The 15,615-nt window shown below is 40.2% G+C and overlaps 1 protein-coding gene across 6 annotated transcripts in view; it reads left to right on the top strand.

The window, feature by feature from the left end:
- NBEA (neurobeachin) overlaps nt 1–15,615 on the top strand; it is an 881,324-nt gene that overhangs the window by 772,561 nt on the left and 93,148 nt on the right. For all 6 annotated transcript variants that reach the window (XM_089690860.1, XM_089690861.1, XM_089690859.1 and 3 more), the window contains one exon: nt 9,027–9,146. In XM_089690860.1, the coding sequence (XP_089546986.1) occupies nt 9,027–9,146 (120 nt within the window). The remainder of the gene's footprint in view (nt 1–9,026; nt 9,147–15,615) is intronic.

Genomic DNA, 15,615 nt, shown 5'->3' with positions numbered 1-15,615 from the left:
TGATTGGTGGAGTGCTGCAGATATGGTTGGTCTTGTTGAAGGTTCTCCTCTCTCCACTTTTTACACCTTTAATGTGACCTATAAACTGTAAAACTCAATTGAAAAACAAACAAAAATCTTTTAAGGGAGGGGTAAACATAAAAAACTAAAATAATGTGGTTGCATAAGTGTGCACACCCTCTTATAACTGGGGATGTAGCTGTGTTCAGAATTAAGCAATCAAATTCACAATCATGTTAAATAGGAGTCAGTACACACCTGCCTTCATTTAAAGTGCCTCTGATTAACTCCAAATAAAGTTCAGCTGTTCTAGTAGGTCTTTCGTGACATTTTCTTAGTCGCATCCTACAGCAAAAGCCATGGTCTGCAGAGGCATCTCATTGTTAAAAGGTATCACTCAGGAGAAGGGTACAAAAGAATTTCCAAGCCATTAGATATACCATGGAACACAGTGAAGACCATCATCATCAAGTGGAGAAAATATGGCGGAACAGTGACATTATCAAGAACTGAATGTCCCTCCAAAATGATGAAAAGACGGTCTGGGAGGCTGCCAAGAAGCCTACAGCAACATTAGAGGAGCTGCAGCAATATCTAGCAAGTACTGGCTGTGTGGTACATGTGACAACAATCTCTCGTATTCTTCATATGTCTGGACTATGGGGTAGAGTGGCAAGACAGAAGCCTTTTCTTATGAAGAAAAACATCCAAGCCTGGCAAAAGTTTGCAAAAACACATCTGAAGTCTCCCAAAAGCATGTGGGAAAATGTGTTTATGGTCTGATGAAACCAAGGTTGAACTTTTTGACCCAAATTCCAAAAGATATGTTTGGTACAAAAACAACACTGCACATCACCAAAAGAACACCATTCCCACAGTGAAGCATGGTGGTGGCAGCATCATGCTTTGGGGCTGTTTTTTTCAGCTGGAACTGGGGCCTTAGTCAAGGTAGAGAGAATTATGAACAGTTCCAAATACCAGTCAATATTGGCACAAAACCTTCAGGCTTCTGCTAGAAAGCTGAACATGAAGAGGAACTTCATCTTTCAGCATGACAACAACCCAAAGCATACAACCAAACCAACAAAGAAACGGCTTCACCAGAAGAAGATGAAAGTTTTGGAATGGCCCAGCCAGAACCCAGACCTGAATCCAATTGAAAATCTGTGGGGTGATCTGAAGAGCGCTGTGCACAGGAGATGCCCTTGCAATCTGACGGATTTGGAGTGTTTTTGCAAGGAAGAGTGGGCAAATATTGACAAATCAAGATGTGCCATGCTGATAGACTCCTACCCAAAAAGACTGAGTGCTGTAATAGAATCAAAAGGTGCTTCAACAAAGTATTAGTTTAAGGGTGTGCACACTTATGCAACCATATTATTTTAGTTTTTTATTTTTACTTCCTTCCACCTAAAAAAATTTCAGTTTGTTGTTCAACCGAGTTGTACAGTCTATAGGTTACATTAAAGGTGGAAACAGTTCTGAAATGATTTATATTTGTCTCTTTTTTTTTTTTATATCACAGAAACCTGACATTTTAAAAGGGGTGTGTAGACTTTTTATATCCACTGTGTGTGTGTGTGTATATATATATATTTATATGATATTGACAAGCGTGTGACCTCAGATAATTCTGTTTCTCTTTGTTTAACTCCCCTGTCCCCTCCAGCTTGCTAAGTCACTTCAGTCAAGAATGTAACAGAATGCACCATGCAGTTTTAGCTTAACCGTGATCACCTCGCTGCCTCTAATTGTGAATACATTTAAGCTGTCAGGTGTCTGCTCACCTCTTACAGAATCTCAAAAGGCTATCGGTGAAATCAAATACCAGAGTGACTTGAAAATGTAAAATATTCTGAGTAATACTTGCTTGATTGACACATCTATGTAAGAAAATATTCATTTACGGTCGCTGCGGATAATGGAGAAAAGAACATGATTCAGAGATTAGGAACACATATTTTACAAATTTGTAGTGTTAAAAATGCTAGATATGTGTAAGTAAAATGCCATGAAAGCAGCACTTGCATAATCTTAATGCATGCTAGTGTTAAATAATTTCACTTTAATGTACACCTTGCCAAAGCTTTATACTGATTTTTTTAAACATTTATCAATATTGATTGATGAGCTTTAATAAACTATGTATCTCTGTTACATGTTCTTGACACTGAGCTTACAAGCAGCATGCTTTATATAGGTACATTGATGGACCATGAGAGCTGAGATTTTTAAATTCCTTTATCAAACCTCAACAAGTTGCTTTTCTGAGGTATGGCCCCATAGAGGAACAAATGTACCTGGTATTAGGACACATTAGGCTCAGTCCATTAAAAGAAGTATGGCTTTTTTTAAAATTATTATTATTATGCTTACCTAGGTGCATGCAGCATCGATCCCCCACCAGCTCTAAGGGTGAGAACTGAGCGATCAAACGCAGCTGATCGCTCAGTTCTCCCTGCCAGTCTGAGCATAGAGCTGGTGACTGTCTGTCGCTGGCTTTCTGCTCTACTCCCTCCACCTTAAGGCTCACTGGAGTACTGGACTGTGGAGGGGGCAGGAGTGGCTGGCTCAAGCTCTCAGCAGTTCCTGCTTCATGGTGGATCCCGACCCTATGGTTTCGATCCTTCCCCAGCCTGGACCAACTCTGTGATTTCAGCCGATAGCTGGCTTTAGCTTGCTGTTGGGTGAAAACGGGTCACAAACCTGCACACTTTACTGCACTCCTGTAATCCACAGGAGAAGTACAGCCAAACAAGGTTTGGCTGTACTTCTCCTTTAAATTAAAACGCATGTTTTTGCCTCCATTTTCTTTTCAGAATTTATTGGCTGTCATTCCTAAATAAATAATGGTTATTAAGGCAATTAAAGATTATCTAGTTCTGTGAATTCAGAGTTTGCATGTTTTTCATAGATTTCTATCAGATGTGCGGTTGGGGGTGGTAAAAACAGGCGGCTGGGTTGCAGTTTTACCAACCGTCCACCTGAACTGTAAAATAACAACTGGATGGGGCTGTTTAGATGCCATGCCTGTGACATTTTTAACTCAGGGTACAGAGTTTGGCAAGCTTGTCAAGTTGGTTTGTGCGAAAGCATCTATAAAATATGGGAAATATACTAAAATTTCCACAGCTATGATGCTATACTGGTAATGGCGATGATCAGCGACTAGTGTGACGGGCAATCTGGCACTAGCTGACTCTGGCTGGGATTTGCTCTGACACTCGCATCAATAGTGACACTAATACAATGATCAGTGCTAATACTGTACACTGTCACTGTTATAATGACACTGGCTGGGAATGAGTTAACATCTGGGGCAAAAAGGGGGTTGTCTGCCTAACAATGTGTAATGTGGGTAATATGTTCTCCTTTTACTCTACTCTATGGCTGGCGTTGTGTTTTGTAAACACAACTCTGTGTGTGATTGGACACAGCAGATCAGCCGATTTCAGCCAAAATCATTGGCTGAAATAAGCTGCCAAACTTGTGCTGTGTCCAGTCACAGTGTGGCCTGCCTGTGCCGCTTGCTTGCAGTACATGTACTGAGGGCAGGCAGCAAGTGGTTAATTAGGGCAACTGTTCTTTTAAATACATACACATGCTTTGTGGGTGTTATATCTTTTTAGACACTGCAGAGAGTGCTAGTGAGCTTGGAAAGGGGTGAGGAGGGGTTGCTACTGATTTTGTTTTGTAAATATGATAAAACTTTATTTTGTTTTTGTTGTTGCGCTTTTTATAAATTGTTTGTGTTGTAATGCAAAGTAAAAACGGTCACATAACAAATCTTTTTTTCTGAAAAATGTACAAGAGTAACTTAAAAAGTGTGCTCCAGATGTTATAAAAGAAGCACCAGTTATTACTAGTAGGCTTTTAAAGTCTGGATGTAACTTTTGTATCTGGTTATGAAGACATGGAAGCCTCTCTGCCAATCATTGCCCATTACTATGTTTCTGTGGATTGGGATTGCCTATCAGTTTCACAGCACATAAATGTACACACTCTGTCGGACTGTACCTCTCTGTTACTTGACAAGGTGAGCAGATACATGGGCTCCTAGCTTTCCCACGTTCTCTTGTAACTTTATCCAAATGTTCCCAAAGAAAAATAACGTCCAGTTCCATAATAAAAGTTTGTTTGTATGGGATACAGGCTGTTAGGGCCCCTGGGGCAAACTAGGTGACCCCAAGCTCATTATGAATTCAGCATGCAAGCCAAAAACAGCATTGTACCAAAGCCACATCACTCCTCGATCTGCTAGTATATTTAAAGAAGCTTAGGTTTATCTGGCCATTACTGATGGTGAACATAAAATATGCATGTTTATACTAGTGTTATTAGTAATAGTTGGAATTCAGAGTAAATGTTACAGCTGCTAAGTTTGCAAGCCATAAATGTTATAGAGTGTGCTGAAATAACAAGGTCATGAAGTTTAAAGGGCCACTAAACCTAGAGTACCAGGTAGCTTATATAAAGGAACCCTTGATGAATCTCACAGAGAACTGCCTAAAATCAAGAGGCATTTTCAACACTGATATCTATTGTAATCTTATTATTATAAAGAGCAATATAATGCTGCAGGATAGTGACTTCCCATTCTCAAATATTACTGCCAGACACAGGACAGCTTCTCCTCAATCTGAAATAGCTGATAAAGTATTAGGCGTCATTTGTCTGCACACTAAATGTTCAAGATGAGCTCTAGGTGATCAGCTTAACCACTTGCCCTCCAGAGGATTTTCCCCTCTTCCTGACCAGGCCATTTTTTTCAATACGGCGCTATGTTATTTTACCTGCCAATTGCACAGTCATGCAACACTGCACCCAAATGAAATTTACATCCTTTTTATTCCCACAAATGGAGCTTTCTTTCGATGGTATTTGGTAGCCTGTGTGTTTTTTATTTTTTGCACTATAAACAAAAAAGGACTGACAATTTTGAGAAGAAATTAATATTTTTGACTTGTTGCTATTAAACATGTTCAGTAAAAAAATTTTAAAAACCAAATTTCGTCATAAATTTAGGTCAAAATGTACTCTGCTACATGTCTTTGCTAAAAGAAAAAAAAAAAATCTCAATACATGTAAATTAATTGGTTTATGTGAAAGTTATCGCGTATACAAATGGCGGTATATATAGTGGAATTTTTTAGATATATACTAGTATTGGCGGCGATTAGCAACTTATTGCAGGACTGCGGCAGGTATTCTGACACTGGGGGTGAACTGACTAACTGTCACTGACATCCCCAGTGACACTAATAGAGTGATCAGTGCTCATAAAAAGCACTGACACTCTACTAATGGCACTGGGCAGGAAGGGGTGAACATCAAGGCAATCGAAAGGGTTAACTGTGTGCTGTTTTACTGTGTGCTGTGTGTGTCTTTCACTGTGTAAGCACATTGCTTTGTATGGCTGTGCTGTGCAGAACAATACAAAGCAATGTGCAGGAGCTGACAGGGGAGTGATCTGTATTGTTTATACACAGGTCTCTCCCCCATCAGTGATACTTGGCAATCGCAGGGAATCACCAGCTGGGACCCGATGATCGACAGCTGAGGCCACCAATGGCGGTGCGAGTAGGGCGCATGCACGCCCCCTACCAGGAAATGCAAAATCACGCGTATATATACACGTGATTTTGCGCCGCCCTGTAGCAGTATTTCTTCTATAGGGCAGCAGGAAAGCGTTTTAATGTGCAACTAAATTATATTTTTGAACTGCCTTATTTTAATGATTTTTTTTATATTGTTCAGCCATCCTTGTGATTCAGGCATCACTGGTAGGCAAACTTGGCAGTTCATTGACCTTGCTTTTTTCAGCTGCCATTAAAGTGGTTTTAAAGGTTCAAGGTTTTTTACCTTCATTCATTCTATGCGTGACTGTAAAAAGCTTTCTGTGTGCAGCCCCCCCAAACTTACTTGAGCCCCATCCTGGGTCTCTCCTTCCTCATTGACTGAGACAGCAGAAGGAGCCATTGGATCCCACTACTGTCAATCACAGACAGTGAGCCAATATGCAGAGAGTGAGGGGATGGGGCCGAGCCACATCTGTGTGTGTGATGGACACACAGAGCAGCAGCCTGCAGGCCCCCATAGCAAGCTGCTTGCTGTGGGGGCACTTGGCAGGAGGAAGGGGTCTGGAGCACCAGCAGGGGACCTGAGGAGAGGAGGATTGGGGCTGTTTTGTGGAAATCCACTACGCTGTGCACTGCCTTAGAGTTTAAATTGAGTTTAGTTCACTTGGAGTTAATCTCATCCTATTTAAAGGTACAACAACTTAAAAGGCTAGAAGGTGTCATCTCTTTTTCTTGCCTGTTGAGTCAGTGAAACTAACCAGGTATACAGAGTTGAGAATTAAGAATCTCCATTTACTAGGTATTAAAGTCATGATCAAAATCATGGCCCTGGAGCCTACAGTTTAAAAAAGGATAGCAATGGCAGCCGCTGTGTTTATTTCTGCACAGGTTTTGCATAGGGTCATGGGTTGTGAAGCTCTGAGACACTTTGCCTTTAACTGAGACATTAGTGCAGGCTTTCTCAACCAAGATTCCTTGCAACCATGGGGGCTCCTTCAGAGGTAGCTAGGTGTGTATTAGCAATGAACAATATCTTCCTCTTATCTAACTAATTACCAACACCAATGATCCTTTTAGCTATCTGCAATTTCATCTACTGATTCTAAATGTAAGGCGCACTCTTCCCATTGACCATTACCTTAATATAGCATGAACTGTAGATATAGTAATTATTAGCAGAAGTTCCTTGAGACCAGAAAGTTGCATCTTTCAGGATAAAAAGGTTGAGAAAGGCAGATAATATTGGTCCATTGGGCTTAGCACACTTTTAGCCACTTACATAGATATATAGATGCTGTGAGATATTTTGTAATCTAGGCCATGTGTAATTATAAGTAAAGTATTTTTTTTTTACCTCAGACCCATCTCCCTGCTCCCTTTCACATCCAAACTCCTCGAGAGCCTAGTCTACACCCGCCTAAGCTCTCACCTCAATGACAACAACCTCCTCGATCCCATACAGTCCGGCTTCCGTCCCCTACACTCCACCGAAACTGCCTTACTCAAACTCTCCAACGACCTTCTAACCGCCAAAGCTATTGGCCACTATTCAGTGCTCCTACTCCTTGACCTCTCTGCGGCCTTCGACACAGTCGACCACCCCCTCCTCCTCAATAAACTACACTCCCTCGGCCTCAGAGAATCCGCTCTCTCCTGGCTCTCATCCTACCTGTCACAACGCTCTTTCAGCGTTACCTATAATGCTACCACCTCCCCCTAATTCCCCCTCTCTGTTGGGGTCCCTCAAGGCTCTGTCCTCGGGCACCTTCTCTTCTCCATCTACACCTCCTCCCTTGGCCAACTCATACACTCTCACGGCTTCAACTACCACCTATATGCCGATGACACACAAATCTGTCTCTCAACCCCCCACCTCACCCCCTCAGTGTCCGCCCGAATCACACACCTACTGAGCGACATATCAGACTGGATGTCGCTCCACTTCCTTAAACTGAACCTCTCCAAAACTGAGTTTCTTGTCTTCCCCCCAGCCCGCACACCACCCCCATTGACTTCTCCATCATGTCCAACAACGCCAGCATCAAACCCGCCCCACAGGCCAGAGTACTTGGTGTCATTCTGGACTCCAACCTATCCTTCCAGCCCCAAGTCCAATCTTTAACAAACTCATGCAGACTCAACCTCCGCAACATCGCCAAAATACGCACGTTCCTAACCCCAGAAACCACTAAACAGCTCATCCACTCCCTCATCATATCACGACTCGATTACTGTAACTCCCTCCTTACTGGCCTGCCTCGCCACTGGCTATCCCCGCTTCAGTCGATCCTGAATACGGCTGCCAGACTCATTCACCTTTCCAACCGCTCCGTTTCCGCCACCCCCCTCTGCCAATCCCTCCACTGGCTTCCGATTGCGCAACGGATCAAATTCAAAATCCTAACACTGACGTACAAAGCTGTCCACCATACTGCCCCGAACTACATCACTGACCTAATATCAAAGTACCGCCCAGCACGCACACTCCGCTCCTCACAAGACCTCCTTCTCTCTAGTTCCCTGGTCTCCTCCTCCCATGCCCACCTCCAGGACTTCTCCAGGGTGTCACCCATCCTCTGGAACTCCCTGCCCCAACCCATCAGATTATCACCTACTCTCCTCTCGGCGCACCCTGAAAACCCACCTCTTCAGGGAAGCCTACCCCACCCCCTGCTAACTTGCCAACCTCCTCCACTCTTTCTACCACTCCATCCCCCACAGCTTTCTCCTCTTGTGCCACCATCCCCTCCCTCCTAGATTGTAAGCTCAAAAGAGCAGGGCCCTCGATCCCCTCATGTTTTGCATTGTATTGTATTGTTATTGTTCTGTCCTCCATTGTAATGTACAGCACTGAGCGAACTATTGGCGCTTTATAAATAGTGTATAATAATAATACTGTAATTCTGTAGCACATTTGTGTGCATGTTTATGAAACCTACAAACACAGTAACTGACATTCTTTACAAATTTTAGAGACTACTTCCCTTCTCTGTAATGTAATGCTAGAGTATGCAATTTTAGTGTAAGTTATTACTAGACTGTGGCCAACTGTGCATGTTTAAGTAAATATAATTTATTATTTAAAAGCTATGTAAGCAGATCATATAGGCAGCATGCTGGTATAATCTACCACCAACTGTGGGCAAAGGCAAGCTGTGGAGCCATACAACAGCTTTAACATAATTGGCGTATTTGCAACTCTGATTGCTGACTTAGGGTGAAAATCTACTGCTTTTATTAAACTTTTTTTTTGTTGTGCTGTAGGCAGTGTTTTTCATATGAGCTCTACGTGATTATAAGTTCAAAAGGGAACTTGCTTTATTTTCAAAATCTAATAAATTAAAAAAAAGGAAAAAAATCAAAAACATAAACCAAAAAATATACAGAAATTTCCTTTGAATTATATACTCTCACCATTCACACAAATATTTCTTTTTTTTTTTGTAGGAACCTTTCACTACATTTTTTCTTAATGTCAATGAAAGCAAGTTTGACCATCCGGATCGAACATTCTCTGCTGTGGCAAGATCGTGGAGAAACTGCCAAAGAGACACATCCGATGTGAAGGTAAAGAATTGTGTATCAATGCATCTGTGCATTGCCCTACCACCTGTTATACTGGCACCAATTAAAATAGGGCCAGCTACCAAAAAGAGTAGTAGTTGCCAGAAGCAGACTACCAAAGTTGGTAATGAACACCCAAGCAATGTAGCTCATATGTAAAATCACATATTTTTATTAATCCCTTGTAGGAAAAAAAATCCCTAAATATGTGATTTTACATACTGTATGAGCAACATTGCTTGGGTGTTCATTACCAACTTTGGTAGTCCGTTTCTGGCAACTACTACTCTTTTTGCTATACATTATTTTATGGTTTACTCCCACACTATTATTAGGTTCGATCTTTGAGCTCACTAATAAGTTAACCCGCCTTTATATTTTGTGATATATTTATATTTTTGAATACCAGCTACCAAAAACACTATGTTGATCTACTTCAGTAACACGGAAAGAACATACAATTAAATTACAGACTACTACTTTACTTAAATATGTATCAATTACTGTTAATAATGTTCCAGATCTTAAAGTAGATGTAAAGCCTGAAGGTATGCTGCTCTCCCCGCAGCCCCCCTAATATTTACCTGATCTTATTGGCTGAGACACAGAAGCGGGAGCCATTGATTCCCACTGCTGTCACTCACAGCCAATGAGGAGGGAGTAGGGGCGGGCTGAACCTTGTTCTTTGTTTTTTATGAACACACACAGTGGGACTCGGGAGCAAGTACACAGCTTGCTATGGGGCAGTCAACAAGCAGGAGGAGCCCACAGCACTGGTTGGGGAGCTGAGAAGAGGAGGATCAAGGCTGTTGTGTGCAAAATCCTTGCACAGAGCAGGTAAGTATAACATGTTTACTATTAAAAAAATAAATAAATAAGACTTTAATATCACTTTAAGCCCACTATGTCTGGAAAGCCAAAGACTTTAAAGGAGAAGTACAGCCAAAGCTCTTTTGGCTGTACTTTTCCTGTGGATCACAGGAGTGCAGTTGGTTCTGCACTCCTGTGACCCGGTTTCAGCGGATGGTGGGCTGAAGTCCACTGTCAGCTGATGTCTTTCAGCCGGTCCAGGCTTGGGAAAGATCCAACTTTAAAGTCTGGATCCACCCCAAAGTCTGGAGCGGCACCTGGTTCAGCCTCTCAGCAAATCACTGAGAGCCTGAGCCAGCCACTCCTTGCCCATTCACAGCCCAGCACTCCAGTGAGCGCTGGGGGGGTAGAGCAGACAGCGGTGACTGCTCAGAGCAGAGAGAACTCAGTGGTCATGTGGTCGCTGAGTTCTCACCCTTAGAGGCGAAGGGGGACAAATGCAGCATTGGACCTGGCATCCACCTAGGTAAGTATAAACAAGGAAAAAAAAAAGCCCTACTCCTTTGTATAGAAATTACAGTATCAACCTAAATAGAATCTAAATCTAGAATTAAACCCTATAGCGTAAAATTACACCTTCACCCCTAAAAGTGTACCGATATGTGACTTACTTAGCCTATGCTACCTATAACATATACAATTTCCCAAATCATGAAAAATATAGAAGAATAATAGAATATAGATTCTAGAGTAAAAGAATATAGAAGAAGAATAAAAAAAAAAATTACTTGGGAAATTGTATATGTTATAGGTAGCATACGCTAAGTAAGTCACAAACTCTCCTTTGACAGAAGGATGTACCGTATATCCTCATTTGGTCAATTGTCATGCTAATGTTGGTCTAAGGTTTGTGATTTTTTTTAAATTTTTACATTCAGTTACTGTATGTTACATGTAGAAAAAGGTGCATAGAATGGTGCTTCACAAACATTAATCGTGGGGGATGAGAGACTTCAGTGAAAGTGACCTGTTTGGAGTTCCTTTTCTCCTAATGTGCTAGAATGCCATTAGCTAAACCCAGTTGTAGTCAGCTACTAAAAGGCAAATAAATGTATATTCTAAAGCCCTCTACTTGGGTCCCATACTCCAAAAACTGTAAAAACAGCTCAGACTGTTCAAAAACAGCATTGCTATACCACTGCTGATCAGGCCTGTGGGAGGGTCTTAATAATATCCTCTACATAAAAAAACACTTATAGAACAAACGAATAAAAGGATCATGTCAGTGGCTGGGCAAATTGCTGCTCCGAGCAGTTTAAACGAAAGTGGCCCCAGAAGAGTCTCAGCACAAATTTATGTGATTTCTAATGCAGACAGTTGCTGTGCGTTTTTAACAAAGTGGCTTGGATTATCTTTAAAAGCCTTTGTAAACCTTGTCAAAGTATTATTTCTAAAACCGTTTTTTTATTGTTTATATGGGGTGTATAATGGGGACATATCAAATTGCATTGGAATCAGTTGGAAAGGCAAAACTGAATGGAACTGAATGCCCAAATTAAAAAAATGCTAGGAGTTTTTGGCAAAAGAGAAATTAAAAACAAAATTGTCCCATGCGCCTGGCAGTTTTGTTCATAGTGAATAGTGCCAAGAACAATGCAAATCCTGTAGCCATTTAAAAGAATTACATCATAAGTGGCCATCCCTTGGCTGAAGAGTAGTATTGTGGAAACTGGAAGGAGTGGCAGGGAAATGTTGGACGAAAGAGAGATTGGGTCGTGAACCTGTCACCACTGGAGAAAGGCACACTAGGTGGTAAGTGTGCCATAATGAACAAGTATGCAGTTCACATCCCACTCAACCATCTATTTCAGCTTTATGGTGATATTTGTGGGTGCAGTGGGGCTTCTTTCAGTTATCTCGGATTGTACCAAAAAACTTCTTAACCACTTCACATCTGCAATTTCGCAGTCTTACAGGCACATGTTAAAATCCTGCATTTTTTGGCTAGAAAAATTACTTAAAACTCCCAAACAGTATATTTTCTGAAAGCAGCAGCCCTGTAGAATAAACTAAAAATATTTTTTTTTATGTTGCACAATATTTGTGCAACTGTTTATCAAACACATAGTTTCAGTAAAAAAAAATACAGTAATTGAATTTTCAAGCCCTCAAACACAATGTAATACCCATTGTAATGGAAGCTCTGAATGGGGTTTCTCTAAAACAGTTAGTAAAAAGTCCAACCCAAGGTGATCATATCCTAGACCTAGTACTGACAAATGGAGATCGACTGTGTAATGTTGAGGTGGGAGAAAATTTGGGTTCTAGTGATCATCAATGTCTTTGGTTTGATATTAAAATAAAAACTGAAAAATCATATACAAAAACAAAATTTTAGATTTCATAAGGACAAATTTTGCTGAAATTGATGAATCTCTAAAAAATGAAGTGAAAGGCTGGAGTAAAATGACAGGAGTAAGTAATCAGTGCGCACTGTTAAAGTCTAACATACTGGAAGCAACTAGATTAAATGTCAGGCAAGTTAGTTAGAATAAACGGAAGAAAAAACAATATGGTTCATTAAAGAGATAAGTAGGATATTAAAGAATAAAAAAATCAGCATATAGAAGATTTAAGGAAACAGGAGGTGTAGCTTATCAAGAGCGACTTCAGGAACTTTAATATGTACAGTCTGGAGGAAAGAAGGGAAAAAGGTTCAGGAGGGCAAGATTTTCAATAGGAAACCAAAATCAAGAACACGGAGACATGACCTCAAACTAACTGGAGGAAAGTTCAAAACTAATCTAAGAAAGTATTTTACTGAAAGAGTAGTTGATGCTTGGAATAAACTTTCAGCAGAGGTAGTGAGCCAGTCAACAGTAAATAGCTTCAAACATGGTTGGGACAAACATAGATCTATACTCAGACAAAAAAGCTAACGAAAAAAAAAACTAAATAAAATTGGTGGACCACTCAGTCTTTTTCTGCCGTCAATTTTCTATGTTTTTGGTAAAAGATGGAATTGCGTCAAGTAAATAGATACCATATATGTCAAACCTTAAAATTGCAATCACCCATGAAATGGTGAAAATTTTTAGATGCAGCCATGAGCTTCTTTTAACCACTTGGAAGTTCAAGCCATTTTTAAAAAGTCTGGCCTATAGATGGATTATCAGTAATATGACTTTTTTAATATACAAAGCCATTCCTTGTGTTACCACTGACTTGGTGATCATAAGGCTTTTAAAGTGAAGCCGTGTCATTTTTGTTTTTCAAGAAAATTTCTACTAAACAACCAACATGGTGTAATTTGAGGCTAATTTTGAGAAAATTCTAGCAATATCACTCAGCTCATCCCTATTGTTTGTATTTTTCTATAATTCTACTTTAATTGGAGGGTTTAGTTTAAATTTCTGTAAGTATAGTGTTTAAAAATTTGATTTTTTTCTATATGCAGCCTTAAAATAGTAACTTAGGCTTCACCCCTCTTGACGAAACTCATATTACAGAATTCCTACTTGTAAACCTTCAAAACCTAAATTTTTTGGGGGAGCACATGCTTTACATGTTTACCAGTAGACTATATAGTCCTGTCACCCAGAAGCCTTAAAACCAAATTGTGACTGTTATTTGTACTTCATACAGTTTGTAAAATTTGCAAATGAAGTAAAGAAATAAAATGGCACATTGGTGCTACATCCCCCCAGTATCCTGTCCATGGCCCTCACCAGAAAAAACCTTAAAGACTTAAGCTTATTGTTTTTAAATAATCCTATCATACTTGTGTGATAGTTGTCAATGCCACTGTAATTATCCTGTGTATTTTGCCTGGCACATTGTAAATATGTTACCATATTGCTGTCGTTAATTAATGCGTCCGTTTATTTAACCCTATAAAGTGATTGCCCGGGAAGTTGTTCCAAAATTGAACATCTGTGTGGCGAATAATTTTGGAATCAGACTAACAATCCTGCAAGAATTATTGTAGCTGTTTAAAACAATTGATGTTTGTTTGATCTTGAGTACTGAAGGTTTTCTGCTTCTATTAAAATTTCTGCTTTAATTTAGATCAAATGTTTGTGCAACAGAGGTAAGAGGAGAAATACAATAAATTTTGCCTTCCCGCTGTTAACTCAATATTTGGTCTACTCTATAAAACACAGCAGGAATTGGATTTGACCTTAAAGTGTCATATTGTAACGGCTTACCCGACACCGAGCTTGCATGGCCTGGGGCAATTAATAAAGCATTAATGACAAGATCCATTTAAAATGTGGGCTTTTTCTCCTCAGCCTCGGCTTTTTGCTTAACTTGCCCGGGGATATTATGCAACAACGCACATTAGATTAATCCAGCCAACACAAAGCACTGTGAACTTGATAGAGAATCTTAGTTATTGCCTCTCTTCCATGACCATAAAAGTACATTCTGTGGTCATAGTGTGTATATTGTAAAGTCTGCTGCCTAAAATCTTAAGGAGGCTTTTCAGGCAGATAATTTATTTTATTAATAGAATGTTTTGGGGTTGACCATTAGAAATTGTAATATAAACTCCATTTTGTACACATTGCATCAATCTTCAGGGGCTACTACACTGATCATGTCTAATAGGCATGTAAATAGTCAAGCTGGCTCTTGGCCTGTAACAACCAGTTATAACAGGAGGCTGGGACATTTTCAGAGCCCTGCACCAATGGTCAGCTGAGCATGTGCAATGAGGTTCAGTTCTGTTGGTGTAGCATGTTCCATATTCCTTTCTACCATGATTGGAAGTGGAGTTATCCTGGTTAGTGTTGTTTTATGGCACTCAATAACTTGGCTGCTCCCAGCACTGGTGTAAAGACACATTAGAGATTGCCATGGCTAAGGTAGCAGTACTGTACAGCTTAGTATCTTCATTTGTCTCCAGAGGTTTTCTTATCTATTGCTGATGTCATTAAGGAGAAAAGACATCACACTGTTGTTTAGTTATTGGTTGTAAGGCATCCCAGTCTTAAATGACTGTGCTGACTTATTGCAGACCCATTCAGGATGACAGCTGTAGCAGCTGTTGAGAACACAGAGGTGCGTCTTGTGGAATGGCTGTAATATTTTTAGTGATTGCTCCCTCATGTTAATAAGAAGCAAAAATTCTGCATAATTCTGCATGGAGTGCCTTTCTGACTAGAGTGATTATTGCCAGAAGGTCTTTTTTTATGCAGCAGTTTGTGGGTGCTTTAGTGCAGTACTGACCCAATTGGATCAGTGGGGGCCAGCAGTTTTGTAGACCTATTGTTTTCTATAGAACATGTCCCTACAACACTTGGTGCTAGATATTCTTCTGCTTGTATCCCAATGTAAATTAAGCCATAAGATTATTTTGCACTGTGTATAAATCATATCACATTTTCTGTTCTTTGAAAGTTCAGAAGGGTGATTGATTTTTCTGACTAAGCAGTCTTATGGCAAATCTCCTATTTCAGGTTAATACCAGCTGGCCGTGAATGTAATCATAGCTCCTTCACTGTCACTATGGATGACCCCACTTCATATATATATATATATATATATACAGTTGTGTTCAAAATAATAGCAGTGTGTTGAAAAAAGTGAATAAAACTCAAAATCCTTCTAATAGCTTTTATTTCCATACACACCAATGCATTGGGAACACTACACATTC

The sequence above is a fragment of the Staurois parvus genome, unplaced genomic scaffold (genome assembly GCF_062004578.1).
Source record: "Staurois parvus isolate SC_StPar_1 unplaced genomic scaffold, SC_StPar_1.0 ptg000544l, whole genome shotgun sequence".
In the NCBI taxonomy this organism is placed as follows: Eukaryota; Metazoa; Chordata; class Amphibia; order Anura; family Ranidae; genus Staurois; species Staurois parvus.
The sequence above is the reverse complement of the archived record's forward strand: the minus strand, read 5'-3'. Positions and strand labels throughout refer to the sequence as shown.